This window comes from Lissotriton helveticus, chromosome 3_1, assembly GCF_964261635.1.
Source record: "Lissotriton helveticus chromosome 3_1, aLisHel1.1, whole genome shotgun sequence".
In the NCBI taxonomy this organism is placed as follows: Eukaryota; Metazoa; Chordata; class Amphibia; order Caudata; family Salamandridae; genus Lissotriton; species Lissotriton helveticus.
The window spans coordinates 1243877944-1243897862 of NC_136061.1; the positions used below are offsets into that span (position 1 = coordinate 1243877944).

Here is a 19919-nt window from a genome sequence, read left to right on the forward strand (position 1 = left end):
TAGAAAGTCATAGTGGTCCCTAGCTTACGAGTCGAATGTGCCCTAGGGGGTACAGTTAGAGTTCACTTTGCTTTCGCATAGCAGGTTTGAATGCACTTAACAATCCACCTTGCAATACCTGATTAGGAGATAGGATTGCCCACATGTGGTGGCGCAAAAGCAATAAAGAGTTTTCGTTTTACGAAAAGATTTTGTCCATTTAGTGTAGTACAAGAGTGCTCTTCTAACATCTAAGGTGTGTTAGGGCTCTTTCTACAACTGAATCAGGCTGAGGAAAGAACACAGGTAATTCTACCAGCTGATTTATGTGATTTATGTTAAATGCAGATATGACCTTACATATGAACATGTGAACTTTGCAACTTCTTTTAAAAAGATGTTTATATCTAAATAAAGATATATATATATATATATATATATTTTTATTTTTTTATTTTGACCTTACATAAAAATGTAGGATTTGAACGAAGAGCCACTTTGTCTTTGTATAGTTGGAAAAATGGTTCTTGCATGGTTAATGCCTGTAATTCACTCACTCTCCTTAATGATGCGATTGCAATGAGGAAAGCTGTTTTCCAACAGAGGAACTGTACTTCGCATTTGTGCATGGGCTCAAAAGGTGGGCCCATTAACCGTGGAAGGACTATATTAAGATTCCACAGTGGAGCTGATGGAAGTTTTGGTGGTATGGCTCTTTTTAGTACTTCCCTGAAAGATTTGATCACAGATACTCTAAAAATGTTGTCTATTTTGTAGATCTGCAGCAATTGCCACAAGGTGTAGTATGATAGAGGTATACGCCAACACTGACTGTTGCAAGTGTAAAAGATAGCATATGATGTTCTGTATGGCACCATCAAGAGGGTTGATATGATTGTTACCACAGTAAATAACAAATCTGTTCCATTTAGCTGTGTTGCAGGCGCTTGTAGTAGGTCTTCTAGCCTCCCTAATGATATTCATACATTCTGTTGGAAGGTTTAAGTAACCAAACTAAGACTTCAGGAGGCAGATCGCGAGGTTCAATTGCTTGGGATCTGGGTGTCCAAGTTCTCCATGGCTCTGTGTGAGGAGACTGGAGGTTAAATGTAGCTTCTGATGTGGGACTAGAGATAGCTCCAACAGGGTTGTGAACCATGGCTGACATGCCCATGTGGGAGCTACTAGGATTAGTGTGAGAGTTGTTTGCCTGAACTTCTGAACCACTAATAGAATGAGTGGGAGAGGCGGAGAAGCGTAAGCAAATATCCCGGACCAGTTCATCCATAGTACATTGTCCTTGGATTGCGGGAGCGGATACCTGGAGGCGAAGCTTCAGCATTTTGCAGTGTGGCGAACAGGTCTATGTGAGGGACTACCCAACTTTGAAAGTATGGGAGGAGAACCTGAGGGTGGAGTTCCCATTTGTGTATTTGCTGTCTCTGTCTGCAGAGGAGATCTGCAATATGGCTGTTCACTCCTGGGTGGTGTTCCGCTAGGAGATAAAGTTTGTGGTGAATGGCCCACCTTCAGATGTCTTAGGCTACGTGTGACAGTTGGAGTGTGTGTGTGTGTGTCCCTGTTTTTCTATGTAATACATAGCTGCTATGTTGTCGGTACGAACCAATACAGCTTTGCCTTCCAAGTGAGTCTGAAACACCTTGAGAGCTAGAAAGATTGCAAGCAACTCTGGATGATTGATGTGAAGCAACTTCTGACGTTGACTCCACAGGCATTGCACTGTGGGTTGTTGAAGATGAGCTCCCAAGCCAGTGAGGGATGTGTCCGCTGTCAGTACTATCTGTGTAACCGGGTCTATGAAAGGCCATCCTTTTGACAAATTTTGTGTGTTTCACCACTTCAGATAGCGATGAGTACAGGCGCTTACCAAAACTAGATCTGTCAATAGACCCTGTGACTGGTTCCACTGAATGGCTACGCATACTTGAAGTGGACGCATGTGCAGTCTGGCATGGGGACGATGATGATACAAGATGCCATCATTCCCAGTAATTGCATTTAAACCCGAGCTGGAATCCAATGATTGGATTGAAAGCGGAAAACTAAAGCCTGAATATTTCGAATTCTGGATGCGCTGGGAACCGCCAGGGCTTTTTGAGTATTTCACGTGGATCCTTGGTAGTCCTGAGTATTGGCTGGCTGGAGATGTGGTTTTGTCATGTTGATTGTGAACCCTAATTGATGTAGTAACTGGATTATTCTGAAAGTGCGCTAAAGGCATTGCTGGTACGTGCTGGTTTTGATGAGCCAGTCGTCCAAGTATGGGAAGACATGGATGCTTTGTCCTCTCAGGTGAGCAGCTTCTACCGCCAGACACTTTGTGAAGACTGGGGGGCAGTGGTGACTCTGAATGGGAGTACCTTGAACTGGAAGCGTTGACCCGCTACCGCGAACCTGAGGAATTTGCGATGAGCGGGGTGGATTAGAATATGAAAATAGGCGTCTTTTAGATTTAAAGTAGACAGAAAGTCGCCTTTTTGCAGCACAGGTAATACTTGTTGCAGTGTCACCATGTGGAAATGATCTGACTGAATGTAAAGATTTAGTTGTCCGAGATCTAATATTGGTCTGATAGAACCATCTTTTTGGGTATTAGGAAGTAAAAAGAGTATATGCCCGACCCGTGATGTTGCGGTGGTACGGGTTCTATAGCTCCTTTTAGAACTAGAGACTGACCCTCTTGTTTGAGGAGGTGTAGGTGATCTGGTGAAAGTCTGATTTTGGTGGAATGTTTGGAGGAGTGTTGAACTCCAGGCAGTAGGCAGAACGGATAATTTGTAGTACCCAATTGTCTTATTATTGACTGCCAGATTGGTAGGAAATGTGATAGTCTTCCCCCGACAGGTGTTAGGTAGTCGGGGGGGAAGTGGAGGCAAGTTGCTGCTTTGTATTGGAGGGAAGGTGTGTGTGTTTGAACCCCTGCCTTTGCCGTTACTACCTCAGTAACCCCCTCTGAAGTAAAAGCTAGATGGGGAGAATTTGTTATTGCCCTTATAGGTGGAGATGGTCTCCGAGGAGGTTATTTTTTTAGAGCCTCAGAGGTAAAAGGAGCGTTAAAAAGAACCACGGCTTTGTGCTGACTGAAGGGCTCCCATGGATTTGGCCATTTCAGTGTCCTCCTTCATTTTCCCTAGTAAAGAATCTACCACTGGGCCAAATATATGCTCTTTATCAAAGGGAGTGTTTAAAATGGAGGTTTGCACCTCTGGTTTGAACCCTAATATGCGAAGTCAAGCAAGTCTTCTCAAGTGGACACTGGTGTTTACTGCTCTAGAAGCAGTGTCTGCAGCATCCAGGGAAAATCTTATAGCGTTATTGGAAATAAGTAGCTCTTAACACACGAGGTCGTGTGCCTTAGATCAGTGTTCCTGGGGCAAATACTGTATTAATTGCTCCATCTCGTCCCAGTGTGCACTGTCATATCGTGCTAGCAATGCCTGAGTGTTGGAGACATGCCAGAAATTGGCTGCCCGAGAGGCCACCCTTTTCCCAGAAGCATCAATACATTTGGATTCATTATCCGGGGGTGGAGCATCTCCTGTTGTCTGTGAGTTGACCCTTTTCCTTATATTAGACCCAACCAGGGAGTCTAGCAGCAATTGACCTTTTATATATACTGGGTTTGATGGTGCTGGTTGTATTTTTTGTCTACTCGAGGGGTAAGAATATGAGCTCTGACCGGGTCGTTAAGGTCATCTACATGCCTGATCATTCCTTTGAGAATAGGTAGCGTATGTGATGACCTCTGAATGGTACTGGGGGTTTCAAAGAGGAAATCCTCTTCTGAGGACTCCTTATGCAGCTGCACCCCATGGTAGTTGGCAGCTCTACCCAGAAACTCAATGTAGCCTACACTGTCATCTGGTGGAGAGGGTTTGTTAGGAAATAAATCGGAATCATTGCCCGTGGGTCAATTGGTATTGTAATCATCCGATGGGTCTTGCATTGGTTGAGTATCCTCTCCAACCCCATTGTCATCCCCATCATCCTGGTTGTCAGGTGTATGTGGTGGTGTATGTTCAGGTGAAATAGGCTGAAACTGAGGTAGAGATGAAGGAAGAGGAGGAGGGGAAGGGTTAGTTCCAGCCGTTCTCTTCTTTAAAGGAATGTGGTATTCTTCCTCTGAATCAGGCCATTTTAAAGTCACTTTAGTGGTGATATGTCCAGTTTGAGGGAAATATATATATATATATATATATATATATATATATATATATATATATATATATATATATATACACATATATATATATACACATATATATATATACACACATATATATATATATATACACATACATACATACATACACACACACATACATACACACACACACACACACAGCACTTTTTGTTTCAGATCTGGTTTTTGGATTGGAGCATCAAAACTGTCTTTTTGGTGATTTTAGCACATCTGAATGGTGGGGCTCGGTGCCAGACTTGTGTTTCGACCCCGAAGGGCTCTGCTCCGAACTTGATTTGAAGGGAGTCTTTTAGGAGCTGGAAGGCTTTTTGGTAGGCCAGAAGGCGGGGCATCGGAAGCATGGTCTCAGTGCCGACCGGAGCCCGAGGGCACAGGTTTGACCGGAGCCGCCTTCTTTTGTGGAGTTGGGTCTTGGCATGAGGGGGGAACTGTACTTGCGGCACAATGTCCATGTGGGATGTCATCCTCTTGGTCGGAGTCGAGCTCTGGGATGGCGATCAGCTCCTGCTGCTCCTCCTTGGTTCCTGTGGCCTCGCCGGCCACTTCTTCCGATTGGTGTCTGAAGATTTATTTATTTATAGTATTTATAAAGCGCTCTGCAACCCTACGGGCATCCTGGCGCTGTATGAATATAGCTGAAACGCTGTGCATCATGAGTAGAAAGGGTGTCATTTGATTCTGGGCAGTTAGATTTTAGGGTCCGGAATGGAGCTTGTGTGCTGGCTCTGGATGTCGCGATATCGAGCCCAATGGTTGCGAAGTGTCTTCTTCGAGAGGAAAGCCTTGCACGCGTCACAGTCCTGTTCTCGGTGTTCAGGGGACAAGCACAGATGACACTTCGTGTGAGTCGGTGCGCGGTTATTTCGCGTGACACCAAGGGCATAATTTAAAGGCGATTGTTCCATCGAATGCGGGTTGGCCCGACGTGGGTAGGCCCAATGGTCTTCCACGAGCTTTCTGATCGAAAGTTTGGTTTTTGCAAGTTAATACGATATGGCGGAAAAAAATCTAACAATGGAGTCAATGCCCATGCGCACTATCATCGAAAGGAGGAGTCCCCTACCTCGGGACTAGAAAGACTTCTTCGAAGAAAAACAAAGTGCAAACATCTGGACCCAACACTAGATGGCGAGCTATTCACAGAATGTGATCTACAGCTCACATGCTTCGAACACATTACTTCACAATAGCAAGGAAGTTCTATATTCCAAAGACAGTAAGATGGGGTGCAGAATATGTGGATGAGAACAGGTCCGCAAGGAAGCTTCATGTATGGTTGCAATAGCTGAGGGTCAGTGAACAAATGCGGGAGAGATAACTGTGGTACTATATGCATCATTCTCTTTCCGCAATAGGACAAGTTAGAGGATTACTGATTAAATCAGTGGTAGCGGCAGAAATGCAAATAGACATTTATCTGACCAAAAAGACATTCCCAAGTTTCCTGGTAGTTGATACCTGGGGATGAATTTGTGGCCTTTGCCATTTTCTGCATCTATGAACAGTTCTAGCTGTGCATAGATCTCCAAAAATGACAAAACACTTTGGTTTCTCACCCACTCATGGTTTTCTTGGATAATTCTGCTGAATGAGTCCGCTTCTGCAATCTGAACACCTGGGAGGTGAACCGCAGTGATTTTCAGGTCTCTGGCTATGAGCCATTTGGAAGTGGCTTGTGCTTTGAGAGATAGTCTGGATCTGGTTCTTCCCGTTTGCCCACATAATGCATAGTTGTTGTACTATGGTTATTCTTGTACGAGGAAAAGACTGGAGAGATTGATATGCTAAAAACCATTTGCCTCCATCCCCATCTGATCAGGTAAGTGTCAGTTACGATTAGGAGTGCCTTGATATCCTTCATGCCCTTGACTGCGAACAGATGGTGACAGTGCCCTTCCTCTAAGTCAACCATGAATGATAGCGTTTTCCATGGATTTATCTTGCTCTGATTATCCTTTGGAGGAGTCTGCTCTATAATGGACAGTGAGAGCAAAGAGTGAGGAGGGCAACTTTAGTTTGGAGCTGCTACTTACGAGTCTGTGCTGGCCCATCTAACTGTGATATGCAGTAGGTGGGACAAGTGTATGAATGAGTCACATCCCAGCTACCTACTTTGCAACACAACCTCTTGTGAACAAAGTGGCACAGTTAGGCACAGACAGCGGAGCACTTGAACAAATCTATGCAGGGCATGTAGAAGCCAGCATTATATATAAGGAATGGTCTCGACATTTCTGGAAGTTTGTGTTCACCATTAAGTGAGAATAACGAAAGCAGTAAAGGATAAAGATCAAGCCACATTAAATTGAAATTCAGTTTTCACCCCCATAAGACGTTAAACACTGTATAAAAACTTTTTTTAGCAGTGCGATTGCTCCCCCAGATTTTTTTTTTATAAAAAATCTCTGATATAGGACCTTGCAGGTATGAAGCTCTTCGCCTACACCCAGCCTGCTATAGAACAGAGACCCAATGAAAAAAAAATATCCTTTCAATTTGGATTGCTTGCATGCGTCTAACAGGCCATGGCTTGAAACAGATTTAATGGGAATTCAGAAATGGGAATGTAAATATGGTGTGGGTCCCAAGCTAATAAATAGGTGACCAAATGTATTAAGGAAGTAATAATGTAAGAGACTGTACTATCTCCATTTTACCCAAGGTTCATGCTCTTTCACCAAGTACAAAGTGAGAACAAGAGAACATAGCGTTACACTGGCTGTGTACCAACTTTCGCATCAAGGCACAACAGAGCTGTAAGTCCCCTTCACTTCCCTAGAAAGGAGCTTTCCAGTGAGGATAGTGACTCATTCGGCACTATTAAATAAGGCACATAGCAAAAAGTCCTGAAGCAACAGATAAGCTGCTGTCCCCGGCACCTTACCCAACGTTGCTGCGGCGGCAAGTCCAGCTGCATACGGATCCGTCCCTGGAGGACCAGCACTGATGATGTAAGGATTGGGAACAAATGCGGCGGGTGCTAAACCTGCTGAAAACATACCTGTCAGTAAAAATAAACTTCAATAGACATGAAGCCCTAGCTAAAGTACCAGCAACTATACTCAATTTCCATTCACACTATAGCATACACATTATGGTTATGAATATGTAAACAATTCCATGAATTAGAAAGAAGCACCTTCAAAGAAAACTAAAAGCCATGCAATAGCAAAACATCGACCTATTTTTAGGAGCAATACTTATACTTAAATGCATTTTTTCTCCAATGTATATTATTTCAGTTTGGTTTTTAACAACTGCTTAGAAATTTGGCTGAAACAAAATTAGATTATTCCGTCACAGTCTAACAATAGGTTGAATCACTGCTTATGCTCTCAAACATACTACTCAGGGAGGGGACTGCGGAGGTCACATATGGAGCGAAGAGGACTAATCCACATTATGAAATAAATAAGCAGTGAAAAACAGCTTTACATATTGTAAATCTAGGGCAACTTCGAAATAATGAAAATATCAGAACATTTCAAATAAAAATAGTGACACTAGTATTTAGAAAATTACAAAACAATTTATTCAAGGTTCATAATTCTATTTTAAATATAAAAACATGATATAGTCCTACAGAGACCATGATTTGTACAACATCCTGACTACAAACATCCATCACACATTCACACTACTATCTAATACTCATATCAATATATATAATCTGTCTGATAATACAATTCATGGATAAGCCAATGTCGATATAGCAAAACATCTAATTGAACACATGATTATTAGGGTGGTTTCCAGGTTATCTCTATGCGCGTTTTGGCAGAACACTGCCTTCCTCATGAGTTCCATCACCGAATGTTGTGCTCAAATGGTAAGTATTTCAACATATAAATACATTTAAATAATGTCATGAACTCGGGTATAGAAGAGTGGACAGCGGGGAGGCGGGTGGGCATGTGAGGAATCCACAGGCAGATACTGTATCCACCAGAAAAAGCGTTACCAAAGGTAAGTAACTTGTTCTTCTGATGGATACATCTGCCAGTGGATTCCTCACCTTGTGAATAGAGTCCCACAGCAGTCCCCACTCCCGGAGGAGGGTGTCCACTCTCCTATACCAGAAAATCCTGGAGGACAGAACCCGCAAAGTGGCCGTCCCTCCTCACTTCGGAATCTAAGCAGTAATGCTTCGTGAAAGGTTGGAGGGAAGCCCAAGTCGCTGCTCTACAAATATCCTCTACAGGTACATCCCTAGACATAGCAGATGTAGAAAACTTTGCTCTAGTGGAATGAGCTCTTATACCCTCTGGAGGGTCCTTTTCCGCCAGGGAGTAGCAGATCTTGATGAATAGTATAATCCATCTTGAAAGTGTGCACTTGTTCACAGCTCTTCCTTTTCTGCAGCCAGCAAATCCAACAAAGAACTGGTCATCCACTTGATAGTCTCTTGTCCTGTCCGGGTTGGCACTCCTTCCACATGCCACTCGGCAAGGGTCGATTCAGAAAAGGGGGTGGTGATGAACAGAGTGCCTGAATTAAGCAGACCACTCTTACCCAGTCCAAAGATCAGGGCTTGATCCATCACCGTTTTTTAGCTCACTGCACCATCCCAGCTCAGAACTTGGCTATATGCAAATTAGTCTGTTCCTGTCCCAGTGCATGATGGGAACAGGGCAAACCAAACTACCAAGCCAATTCTTGTACTGGGAAGGAAACAAGCTTCCGGGGACCGGTTTCTGCCATTTCAGGCGTCGTCGGCCCGGCTTGCTTGAATCCTGATGGTGCAATGAGCAAGGGACTCACATCTGAGTATACCCTTCCACGCTTATGGTGGACAAAATGATTCAGAAAAGGGGGTGGTGATGAACAGAGTGCCTGAATTAAGCAGACCACTCTTACCCAGTCCAAAGATCAGGGCTTGATCCATCACCGTTTTTTAGCTCACTGCACCATCCCAGCTCAGAACTTGGCTATATGCAAATTAGTCTGTTCCTGTCCCAATGCATGATGGGAACAGGGCAAACCAAACTACCAAGCCAATTCTTGTACTGGGAAGGAAACAAGCTTCCGGGGACCGGTTTCTGCCATTTCAGGCGTCGTCGGCCCGGCTTGCTTGAATCCTGATGGTGCAATGAGCAAGGGACTCACATCTGAGAATACCCTTCCACGCTTATGGTGGACAAAATGATTCAGAAAAGGGGGTGGTGATGAACAGAGTGCCTGAATTAAGCAGACCACTCTTACCCAGTCCAAAGATCAGGGCTTGATCCATCACCGTTTTTTAGCTCACTGCACCATCCCAGCTCAGAACTTGGCTATATGCAAATTAGTCTGTTCCTGCCAGAAACCGGTCCCCGGTAGCTTGTCTCCTTTCTGGTGAAGAATTGGCTTGGTAGTTTGGTCTGCCCTGTTCCCATGATGCACTGGGCCAGGGACAGACTAATTTGCATATAGCCAGGTTCTGAGCTGGGATGGGGCAGTGAGCTAAATAACGGTGATGGATCAAGCCCTGATCTTTGGACTGGGTAAGAGTGGTCTGCTTAATTCAGACACTCTGTTCATCACCACTCCCTTTTCTGAACTGTTCAATCTCCAGGCATGAAGGTGTAAGGTCTGGAGGTGGGGGTGTCGAACCTGCCCCTCCATCTGAGAGCGGAGGTCTGCCCTGAGAGGGAGACGGAGCGGCGGGCACGAGGAGAGGTGGAGAAGATCTGTGTACCACACCCTTATTGGCCAATCCGGGGCGATTAAAATAACCCGGGCCCGGGCTTGGCAAATCTTCCTCAGAACCCGAGGAATCAAGGGTATGGGAGGAAACGTGTAAAGGAGTTGTGAGTCCCAATTCAACTGAAACCCGTCCCCCAAGGCTCCCTGCATCGGAAACTGGAGACTGCAGAATGACGGGAAGTGAGCATCTTGTGAGTGGCGAACAAGTCCACCCGAGGAGTTCCCCAAGTCTGAAAGATGTGTTGAACTACCTCCGGATGAAGCCTCCACTCGTGGTCGGCCGAGAACTGCCGACTGATACTGTCTGCACGCACGTTCAGAACTCCGGCCAGATGATTTGCCATCAGACAAATCTGATGGTCCTGAACCCAGGACCAGAGACGCAGAGCCTCTCTGCAGAGACACTGCGACCCTACTCCTCCCTGCTTGTTGACATACCACATCGCGGTGGTGTTGTCCGTCAGGACCTGAACCGACCGCGAAGGGAAGGGAAGGGAAGGGAAGGGAGGAAGGCCTTGAGTGCCAGACGTATCTCCCGCAATTCCAGAAGGTTGATCTGAGGCAACCTTTCCTCTGGAGACCAAAGACCCTTGATCTCCAGATCCCCCCAGATGAGCACCCCACCCTAGAGTGGATGCATCCGTTATCACTGTGGCCACCGATGGAGGTAGTTGAAAGGGCTTTTCCTTGAGACAGATTGCCCTCCACCCTCCACCAAGACAGATCCGCTGCAGTTTCTCTGGAGATCCTGATCGACTCCCTGAGATCTCCGTTGTGTTGATTCCACTGCCTGCGGAGGCACCACTGTAGTGCCCTCATATGCCAGCGTGCATGGTTGACCAGCAGAATGCATGAAGCCATCAGACCGAGCAGACGAAGGACCTTCAAGACTGGAACGACCGCTCCATTGTGAAATAAAGGAATCATTTCTTGTATGTCGCGAATCCGTTGTGGAGGAGGGAATGCCTGACATACAGTTGTATCCAGTACCGCACCAATTAACAGGTTGCGCTGGGAGGGCACCAGGTGAGATTTGGGTACATTTATCGAAAAACCCAACCTGTACAACAACTGAGTTGTGACTTGCAGATGATGGAGCACTTTCTCTGGAGATTCCGCCTTGATCAGCCAATCGTCTAGATAAGGGAAAACTGGAATCCCTGATCTTCTGAGATGTGCTGCCACCACAGCCATCACCTTGGTGAAGACTCGAGGCGCAGTAGTAAGACCAAACGGAAGGACCACAAACTGGTAATGCTGCGATCCCACCGTAAAACAGAGATACTTCCTGTGCGACTTCAGGATTGGGATGTGAAAATATGCATCCTGCAAATCGATCGACACCATCCAGTCTTCTTCCAGCAGCGCTTGAAGAACCTGCACAAGGGTGAGCATCTTGAACTTCTCCTGCTTCAGGTAAAGGTTCAAGATCCTGAGATCCAGGATTGGACGAAGTCTGCCATCCTTCTTGGTGATCAGGAAATACCGGGAGTAGCATCCCTGACTCCTTTCTTGCTCCGGAACCACCTCTATCGCACCCTTTCTCAACAATGCCAGGACTTCCTCCTGCAGAAGTAGCAGGTGGTCCTCCGAGCAAAAGCCTTGGCAAGGAGGGTAATTCGGAGGGAATTCCCGAAAGGGAAGTGCATACCCATTCTCTACGAGATTGAGAACCCAAAGGTCCGACGTGACAGATTCCCAATCCCGTAGAAAATAGGTAAACCGACCCCCTACAGGACCCGCATGATCCGGAATGGCGGATCTAGGGCTGCTTTGCTGTAGTAGGAGGGAGTGGGTAGAGGAAGAGGAGGAGGAGACCTGACGTCCTCGAGGACGACCCCTTTGTTTTCCTCTGTAAGATTTATACAAAGGATTTTGTTGCTGCTGCTGCAGTTGCTGTGATTGTTTGTAGGGACGAAAAGAAGCTCTTCCAAAGCCCCTATATCTTTTGCCCACAGATCCTCTAGTCTGCAAACCTAAAGATCTGGCTGTAGCTCTGCTGTCCTTGAACCTCTCCAATGCAGCATCATCTTTCTTCCCGAAAAGCCCTCAGCCATCAAAGCGCAAATCCATTAAAGCAGCCTGAACATCCGCAGAAGACTCGGAAGTCTTCAGCCAGGCAGTTCTTCTGGTGGCAATCGAAGACCCTATGACTCTAGCCACTGAATCCGCTGTGTCCATACCACTTTGAATGACCTGCCGAGCAGCAGCCGGAGTGTCAGAAATCACCTCATTAAAATTCTTTCTGTCCTCCTCAGGAAGCTTAGGAGACAGCTGTTTAACAGTATCCATCAAAGCATGGATATATCGACCAAGCAAACAAGTGGCATTTGTAGATTTTAGTGCCATACTGGCTGACTAAAACACTTTCTGCATTTTGGTCCTGCTTTTTGGAATCCTTATCACCATGTACCTGAGGAAAAGCACCTGCAGATCTTTTAGAACAGGCAGCTTGTACTACCAAACTCTCTGGTAAGGGATGAGTAGAAAAAAATTCAGGGTCGCCAGGAGCCACTCTATAACGCCTTGCAACGGCCTTAGAAACTGCAGGAGCTGTAAGAGGTCTATTCCATACCTCCAAGATGGGATCAGTCAGAGCCTCAGTAAAAGGAAGTAAAGGCTCAACCACAGATGAAGGTGAATGGAGGACTTCAGTCAGAATGTTCGACTTCTACTCAACGGATGGCAAAGTCAAATTTAACAGATCTGCAGCCTTTTTAATTACCACATGGTAGGGAGCCACATCTTTTGAAGGAACATCAGATACTGTGGCCAACTCCCAATCAGGAGACAGCTCTAGACCACTTACATCCTGTAGACATCAAAATAATCCTCCTGATCTTGAAGCTCACCTTCTTCAATTTCAGCTTCCCCATAACTCTTCTCCTCCTAAAGGCGCTGTGCTTTGCGCCTCGACCACTCTATTCGAAACCGACGTCGTCGGATCCGGTATAGACTCCGAAGGAGCGGAGCCAGTGTCGAATGTGGAGACGGAGCCGAACGAGAAGCTGGAGCCGGCGTCAAACTTCGATTTTGATCTCGAAGTCGTTCCGGAGCCAGTGAAGCCGTAAGCAGCGTCGATGAATTCGGCGGCGCCGAGAGATGCCAAGGTGGAGCCTGACCTGGCATAAACGGCAAGAACGGCGCCGGAGCATAGGCTTGGGGAACCCCCAAATTGTATGCCAACGGACCCATGGGACCAGCCGGTGCTCCAGAGGGGTACATGGCTCTCGCATAAACACCATACATGGTGTTTAAAAAATTCGAAGGGTCCTGTCCTGGACCCGGAAAAGGAGGGTACGAACCCACCGGCTGCTCCTGAGGAGGCTTCACCGGAATCGACTCCTCTTGTTCCTCGGGTTGGTTTACCGGAGTCGTCGAACCCTGAGCAACAGGAACTTCCTCCTCTTCTTCCTCATGTCCCGAAGACTGAGATGGATCCGGAGACTGATTCAACACCGGAGCCAGTGAATGTTCCCGTGACTCCAAAGGCGAGGCCTCACTTCTATGACCTCGAACTGGAGAGAGTGATACCATGTCCTTACGATGCCTTCTAGAAGACTACTTCGTTTTCGAATCCGACTCCTTACCGGAATGGTGCTTTGAACTATGCTTCCTTCTCTTAAGCTTCTTCTTAGACGATCTGAAAGCATGTCCTGAAGTCGACTTCGATGCCGACCTCGACCGTGACCTCGACTTCGGGCGTCTCAATCTCGAACTCTTCCTGGCATCCTTGCCCTTCAATTTGGCAACAAGAAGTTTTGCCTCACGTTCTCGAGGAGCCTTAAGGTTCATCTTCAAACAAGATCGACAACCTTGGACGTCGTGATCCGAACCCAGACACCAAAGACAGTCACCATGCGGATCTGTAATGGACATCATCTTTCCGCAGGAATCACACGGCTTATACCCAGTCTTCTTCAACGACATCACTACAGAAGAAAGCAACATCGAAGAGATACAAATAAACTCACAATAGTAACAAAGTTACTATCAACTCAACAGACCCCTCGAAACCGTTCGCGTCGACGACGCGGAAAAAAGGGAACTGATGTCATCACGCCGACGTAGGCCTAATAAGGAGTCGGTAACGTCAGTCGGAGTCGCGCGCTATGCCGTGCTTCTATGACGTCGTCCACGCCGGCGTGCTACAAAAAAAAATTCCGAACGTTGCTGACGCAGGGGGATATTCACAAGGTGAGGAATCCACTGGCAGATGTATCCATCAGAAGTACGGTGTACTTGATCAAGTAATTCAATGTGTTTGAAAGGCAACCATAAAAGAATCAATGCCGCTAAGCTTAGGTCCTGGCAGTGCGTTGCCTAGGTAGTGTCTTCCTAGAGTGGCTAATGGAGAGAAGTCGGAGACACAGTGGACCGGACAAGGATACGTTTCCGGGCCGTCCTAGTTGCACAGGACACCTCCGACCCCACCGCGCGTGGCAACGCTAGTCAAGAAATCCAAAGGATCCTGAGGAAGGCAGTGTTCTTCAGAAACGCGCATAGAGATAACCTGGAAACCACCCTAATAATCATGTGTTCAATTAGATGGTTTGCTATATCGACATTGGCTTATCCATGAATTGTATTATCAAACAGATTATATATATTATATATATTGATATGAGTATTAGATTGTAGTCCGAATGTGTGATGGATGTTTGTAGTCAGGATGTTGTACAAATCATGGTCGCTGTAGGACTATTTCATGTTTTTATATTTAAAATAGAATTATGTACCTTGAATACATTGTTTTTTACTTTTCTAAATACTAGTGTCACTATTTTTATTTGACATGTGATATTTTCATTATTTTTAATTTGCCCTAGATTATTTACAATATGTATTTCACTGTCTAGGTGAACTTCACATTAGTACCCGGGGGCCCCTTTTCTTAGCAAAAACAGCTTTACAGCCATAAAGAATGCATGCTTTGTCCTAAGGAAATTAAAAATATAAAATTGATGCACGTTGCAATTAAATGAAACTGGTTTCCCAAAGAATTAAAATACTAAAAAAAAAGCATGCCTGTTTATTTAAAAGTTATTTACCCCACGTTCTCCCACAACAACTCAAAGTAAATTCTGAGCCATGCACATATCTTGTCATTTAAAGTGTCATGGATTAGTGTAGCAAAAAAAAAAAAAAAAAAAAAATCAGGGAGCAGCACCTACCAACAATTTAAATTTAAATCAAAGTGACTATGCTTTGTGCACGTTAAAATTCAAACAAAACGAGTAAGTGAAGCAAAGAGGCAACAGTTAAAACCTTTATATTGGTGGTGAACAGCTAGACCCCTTTGAAAGTTTTTCCCGTTGGACTCAATATAATCTAAATCATTAGGTTAGCACACAAGACACTTGTACATATAAAGAATCTAAATTAGGATCAGTTCTGATTACAAGTTATCCTAAAACTCTAGCAAGGACATGGGCCTTCTTTCTGCACCACCTACCCTGAACAGTCTTGGGCAAGACTGAACCAATACACAGTCAGACCAACGGTTTTGTAAAGGTGTCTTTTGACTGTATCAGAGGAAGGATATTGCTGCATGAAAAAGAACCAACTCTTTTGCTTACTGACTTTACTTAATCTAGGAATGTAAACTGCCCTATATCCATTAAAATCAGCTGGACTTCAAAAACCCAGAAGATAACATCTTTCGACCTGAAAAGATCTTTCACAGTTATGGAGAATTTGAAATCAGTGTTCAACCAGTGACACCAAAGCATCAGCAATGCCAAAGCGATGGCATCAGACATTTTTAACATTGATTCATCAATACAGGAAGTGAGAAATACCAAATTAAACAGTGAGGCGTTCAATAGCATTAAGCAGGTGAAAAATTAGCCCTTGTCCACAGCCAGCATAGGGGACGTACAAAAAAGAATCATCCGTAGTTCCATCTTTTCCCATAATACACAGATGACCTTCGTTTACCACCAGAAACAATATTGGCTCGTTTGTCACCTAGCACTTACTTGCAAAACAGTTTCATAGTATTCAAAATCATGAACAAAACTGCAACTACAATCCTTCATTAGAAGCACACTACCAAAAAGAATGTTTTTCCCAGCAAAGGAAATAGAAAAAGTTTTAAATGCCAGCATAGGTTTAAATGCCTGCGTACTACATCAAATTGCCTTTGTGAGGTATGTACACCAAGAACTTAAGAATGGGGCATCTGAGTGAATATAAAGTATGAAATACAGGCAACTGGCTAACTTGACATCGTATTCTGAAGCAGTATCTGTAACAGCTGTGAATCATAGTATGAAAATGAGTTACTTACCTGTAACTACGGTTCTCCAGTATTGGTATGTTTCACAGATTCACATGCTTGAATCATCCCAGTCGTCGTAGTGTGAGTCTCACGGTATACATATAAAAGCAGTAGAAAAAATTACCATATGCTACCATGTAACGCAATAGCCCATCTACCTTCTTTTGTAAAAAATAACCAAATCTAACCAATAGCCAATAAGGCGACGGCACCCTCTAGAACAATCCCAAGAGGCCAGGTTCCTCAGATTTTCCAGCACAAGTGTGCAATTATAAACCTTAGAGAATAAAGGAAGCTTCTCCAGGGAGGAGGGTGGGTCACGTGTGAATTTATGAAAGATACCAATACTGGAGAACCGTGGTTACAGGTAACTCATTTTCTTCTCCAGTATTGGATCTTTCATAGATTCACATGCTTGATTCAGAGTAGCTGGCAGTTTTGCAAACATGTATGTTTAATAGTACTGTTATATAAACCTTTGTACCTTAGAGGATGGTGGGTTATAACATATGTGCCAATATAAAAACCTCAATGAGATAGTAGTAACAGATCAATCATATAAACATATATAAGCACATATAAATGTCTATATTTAAGATGAGAAAGAATACCTCTAAAGTAGAGGGTTACCTTACTGAAATAAATGACACAGGACTGCCTGTCCAATGGCTGCCGCGCTATAAGTTGCCATGTCCAGGCAATAGCGCAGAGTGAAGATATGAGCCTTCTTCCAGGTAGTGGCACGGTAAATCTTGTCCAGCGGGACACCAGGAAAAAGAGCAGCCGAAGAAGACACTGCTCTTGTGGAATGCGCCTTGGTTGTAAGCGGTTTACCCGCCTTTGAATGGCACAATTGGATATTGGCAGCTATCCATTGTGCTTTTTGTAACAGCAGATCCTAGTTTAACAGGTCCATACGATACTAGGAGTTGATCCGTTCTGCGCAGATGCTTTGTCCTTTGCAAATAAAACAGAAGGCGACTTTTTACATCTAAAGAGTGGAGAGATTTCTCCACTGGAGAGGAGGGATGCGTAAAAAAAAGTGCGCAGAATTATAGGTTCATTAAGGTGAAACTGGGATGGTACCTGTGGAATAAATGTAAGATTTGTCCGTAACATTACTTAATTCTCTGTGAAACACAAGTAAGGTTCTTTAATGGTGAAGGCTTGAATTTCACTCACTCTTCTCGCCAATGTAAGTGCAAGAAGCAAAGCTACCTTCCATGAGAGAAATGTGAGATCCATCTTGTGGATCGGCTCAAAAGGTGGTTTCATTAATTGCGAAAGGACCACATTAAAACGCCATTCTGATGGAGGAGGCCAAATAGGAGGAAAAGTTCTGAAAAGGCCTTTCATGAACGGTTTGATGATGCGGGCAGAACAGAGAGAAGAGGCGTCAGACGTCAGTCTATATCGAGAGATAGCTGTGAGGTGCACCCTTATTGAAACCAGAGATAAGAGCAGGCAGGATTTTTTCTATGGAAGAGTGAAGAGGGTGAGTATCATTGCTACGGCACCAAAAGCAAACACACTTCCATTTCAATCTATGTTTTCGTAGTAGACTCAGCTCTTGCCCTGGACAAAATATCCTTACAATCCTGAGGGATAACGAAGTCCTTGTACTCATTGTACTCAGGTTCCAGGCATGCAATTGAAGAGAAGCTCGGTGCAGATGCAGGATCTGCTCTTTGTTCGTCAGTAGGGTGGCTGACAAAGGAAGGCGATAAGGTTTGGATTGAGACAGTAGGAGCAGCTCCGTGAACCAGTGCTGACGAGGCCAACGTGGAGCAACGAGAATGAGTTGGCACGGTTCCAGTTTCATTTTCATCAACACTCTGGAGAGCAGAGGATATGGGGGAAAAGCGTACACAAAGATTCCTGGCCATTTTATCAAAAATGCATTCCCCCATGACCCTGTCTGAGGTTCCCTGCTAGCAAAGAACCAGCATTTCTGCTTCCCTTGAGATGCAAACAGATCCAAGTTGGGGGTTCCCCATTTCTGGAAGATGTGGTTGAGAACAGATTGGTTGATTTCCCTCTCGTGATTAGTTTGACTCAACCTGCTCAAAGTGTCTGCCAGGTTGTTTTTATACCTGGGAGATGCTCTGCCTTGATAGCTATATGATGCTTTAAAGTCCATTCCCATATCTTTTGAGCTTCCGAAGATTGATTCGAAGATCTCGTTCCCCCCCTGCTTGTTCAAATAAGGCATGCAGGTGCGGTTGTCTGAGCGTATGAGGACTGAGGATGCTTTTATCATTGGGATGAATGACTGGAGGGCTAGAGAAATTGCCCGATCATTTTGGGGAGAGAGAGACTCCATTTGCCACTTATTTGGAGGTTTTGTAGATGTGCTCCCCTACCATTCCCAAGATGCATCTGTTGTCCGAACAAACTCTGGAAGAGGAGAAAGAAATGACAGCCCCAGAGAGAGCTTGTGCGGAGATTGCCACCAAAAGAGTGCATCCTTCATGACCGGAGTTATTCAAACTGTTTCGTCGAATGATTCTGATATTTGAAGCCATTGGGCGTCCACCTGCTCTTAAATTGGTCTCATCCTTAGTCGAGCATGAGGTAACATAAGAATGGTGGAAGACATCATCCGAGAAAGGATTTGAGAAGACGTACAGAAGCGCCCATACGTCTGTAAAGGTTGTGAGCCAGAGATAAGATGGTGTTCAGTCTTTCTATTGAAAAGTATACCTTGTCTTGTAGAGTGTCTATTAGTGCTCCTAGAAACGTTAGCCAATGAGAAGGGTCCAGAATGGATTTTCGAAGATTGACTGCCAGCCCTAGAGAGCGGAATAGTTGCAGGCCGAAAGAGATGTCTTCTGAAGCCTGACGAAGAGAAGGGGCTTCTACCGACCAATAGTCGAGGTATGGGAAGATCTGTAGGCATTTCAGCTGTAGGAAAGCAACCACGGAAGCAAGGCACTTGGTGAAAACCCTTGGAGCTGAGCCAAAACCGAAGGAAAGGACCTTGAACTGATAATGTGAGCCTGCCACAGAGAAACGTAGACATTTTTGATGTTTGGGGTGGATAGGGATATGGAAATACGAGTCTTCGAAATCCAGGCTTGCCAAAAAATCAGAATGGTTCAGAAGTTGTAAAATATCCTGAAGAGTGACCATGCGAAAGGATTTCTTAAGCAGGTATTAGTTGAGTTTTCTAAGGTCTAAAATGGGATGTCATTCCCCCAACAACTTATTTTTTATCAGGAAAAAGCGAGAGAGTAGTAACCTTTTCGTTTGTGAAAGCATGGTACATGTTCTAATGCTCCTTTTTGAAGCATTATCAAAGCTTCCTTTTTTAATTACTGAAGATTGGGTGGTGTTGATCTTTAAGGCGGGTGACTTAGTGGCGTTGAGGTGAACTCTAAAGTATGGTCATACCTTATTATATCCAAGACCCATTTGTCTGATGTTATTTCTTTCCATTGATGCAGAAAATGAGAGGGGGCTTTTCTTCAGGGAAGACAGAGGAACGGCAGGCGGCGAAGCGTCGTCACTGTTTATGACCCGAATCTCTGGCTGCGCCTGTTTTCGTCTAGGCTGTCTGGAGTAGGCAGCCTGTGGTGGTGCACGATGTTGGTGCTGCTGGTAGTACTGGCGGTAAGAGGTGTAGATTTGAGGCTGGTACCTTTGATGACCTCCTTAAAACTAATAATTTCCTCTGCCTCGTGCTCCACAAAAGGGGGTCTTTCGTATTGGAGCATTACTAGAGCCTTAGCTGCGTCCGTATCTGTT

General features: G+C 44.8%; 1 protein-coding gene across 12 annotated transcripts in view; it reads right to left on the reverse strand.

Annotated features, from left to right (window-relative positions):
• PUM1 (pumilio RNA binding family member 1) overlaps positions 1-19919 on the reverse strand; it is a 993892-nt gene that overhangs the window by 493347 nt on the left and 480626 nt on the right. For 5 of the 12 annotated variants that reach the window (XM_078681895.1, XM_078681893.1, XM_078681889.1 and 2 more), the window contains one exon: positions 7089-7190. In XM_078681895.1, the coding sequence (XP_078538021.1) occupies positions 7089-7190 (102 nt within the window). Of the gene's footprint in view, positions 1-7088; positions 7206-19919 lie in introns of all 12 variants that reach the window. The other 7 variants (XM_078681891.1, XM_078681883.1, XM_078681890.1 and 4 more) reach the window with 2 other exon arrangements.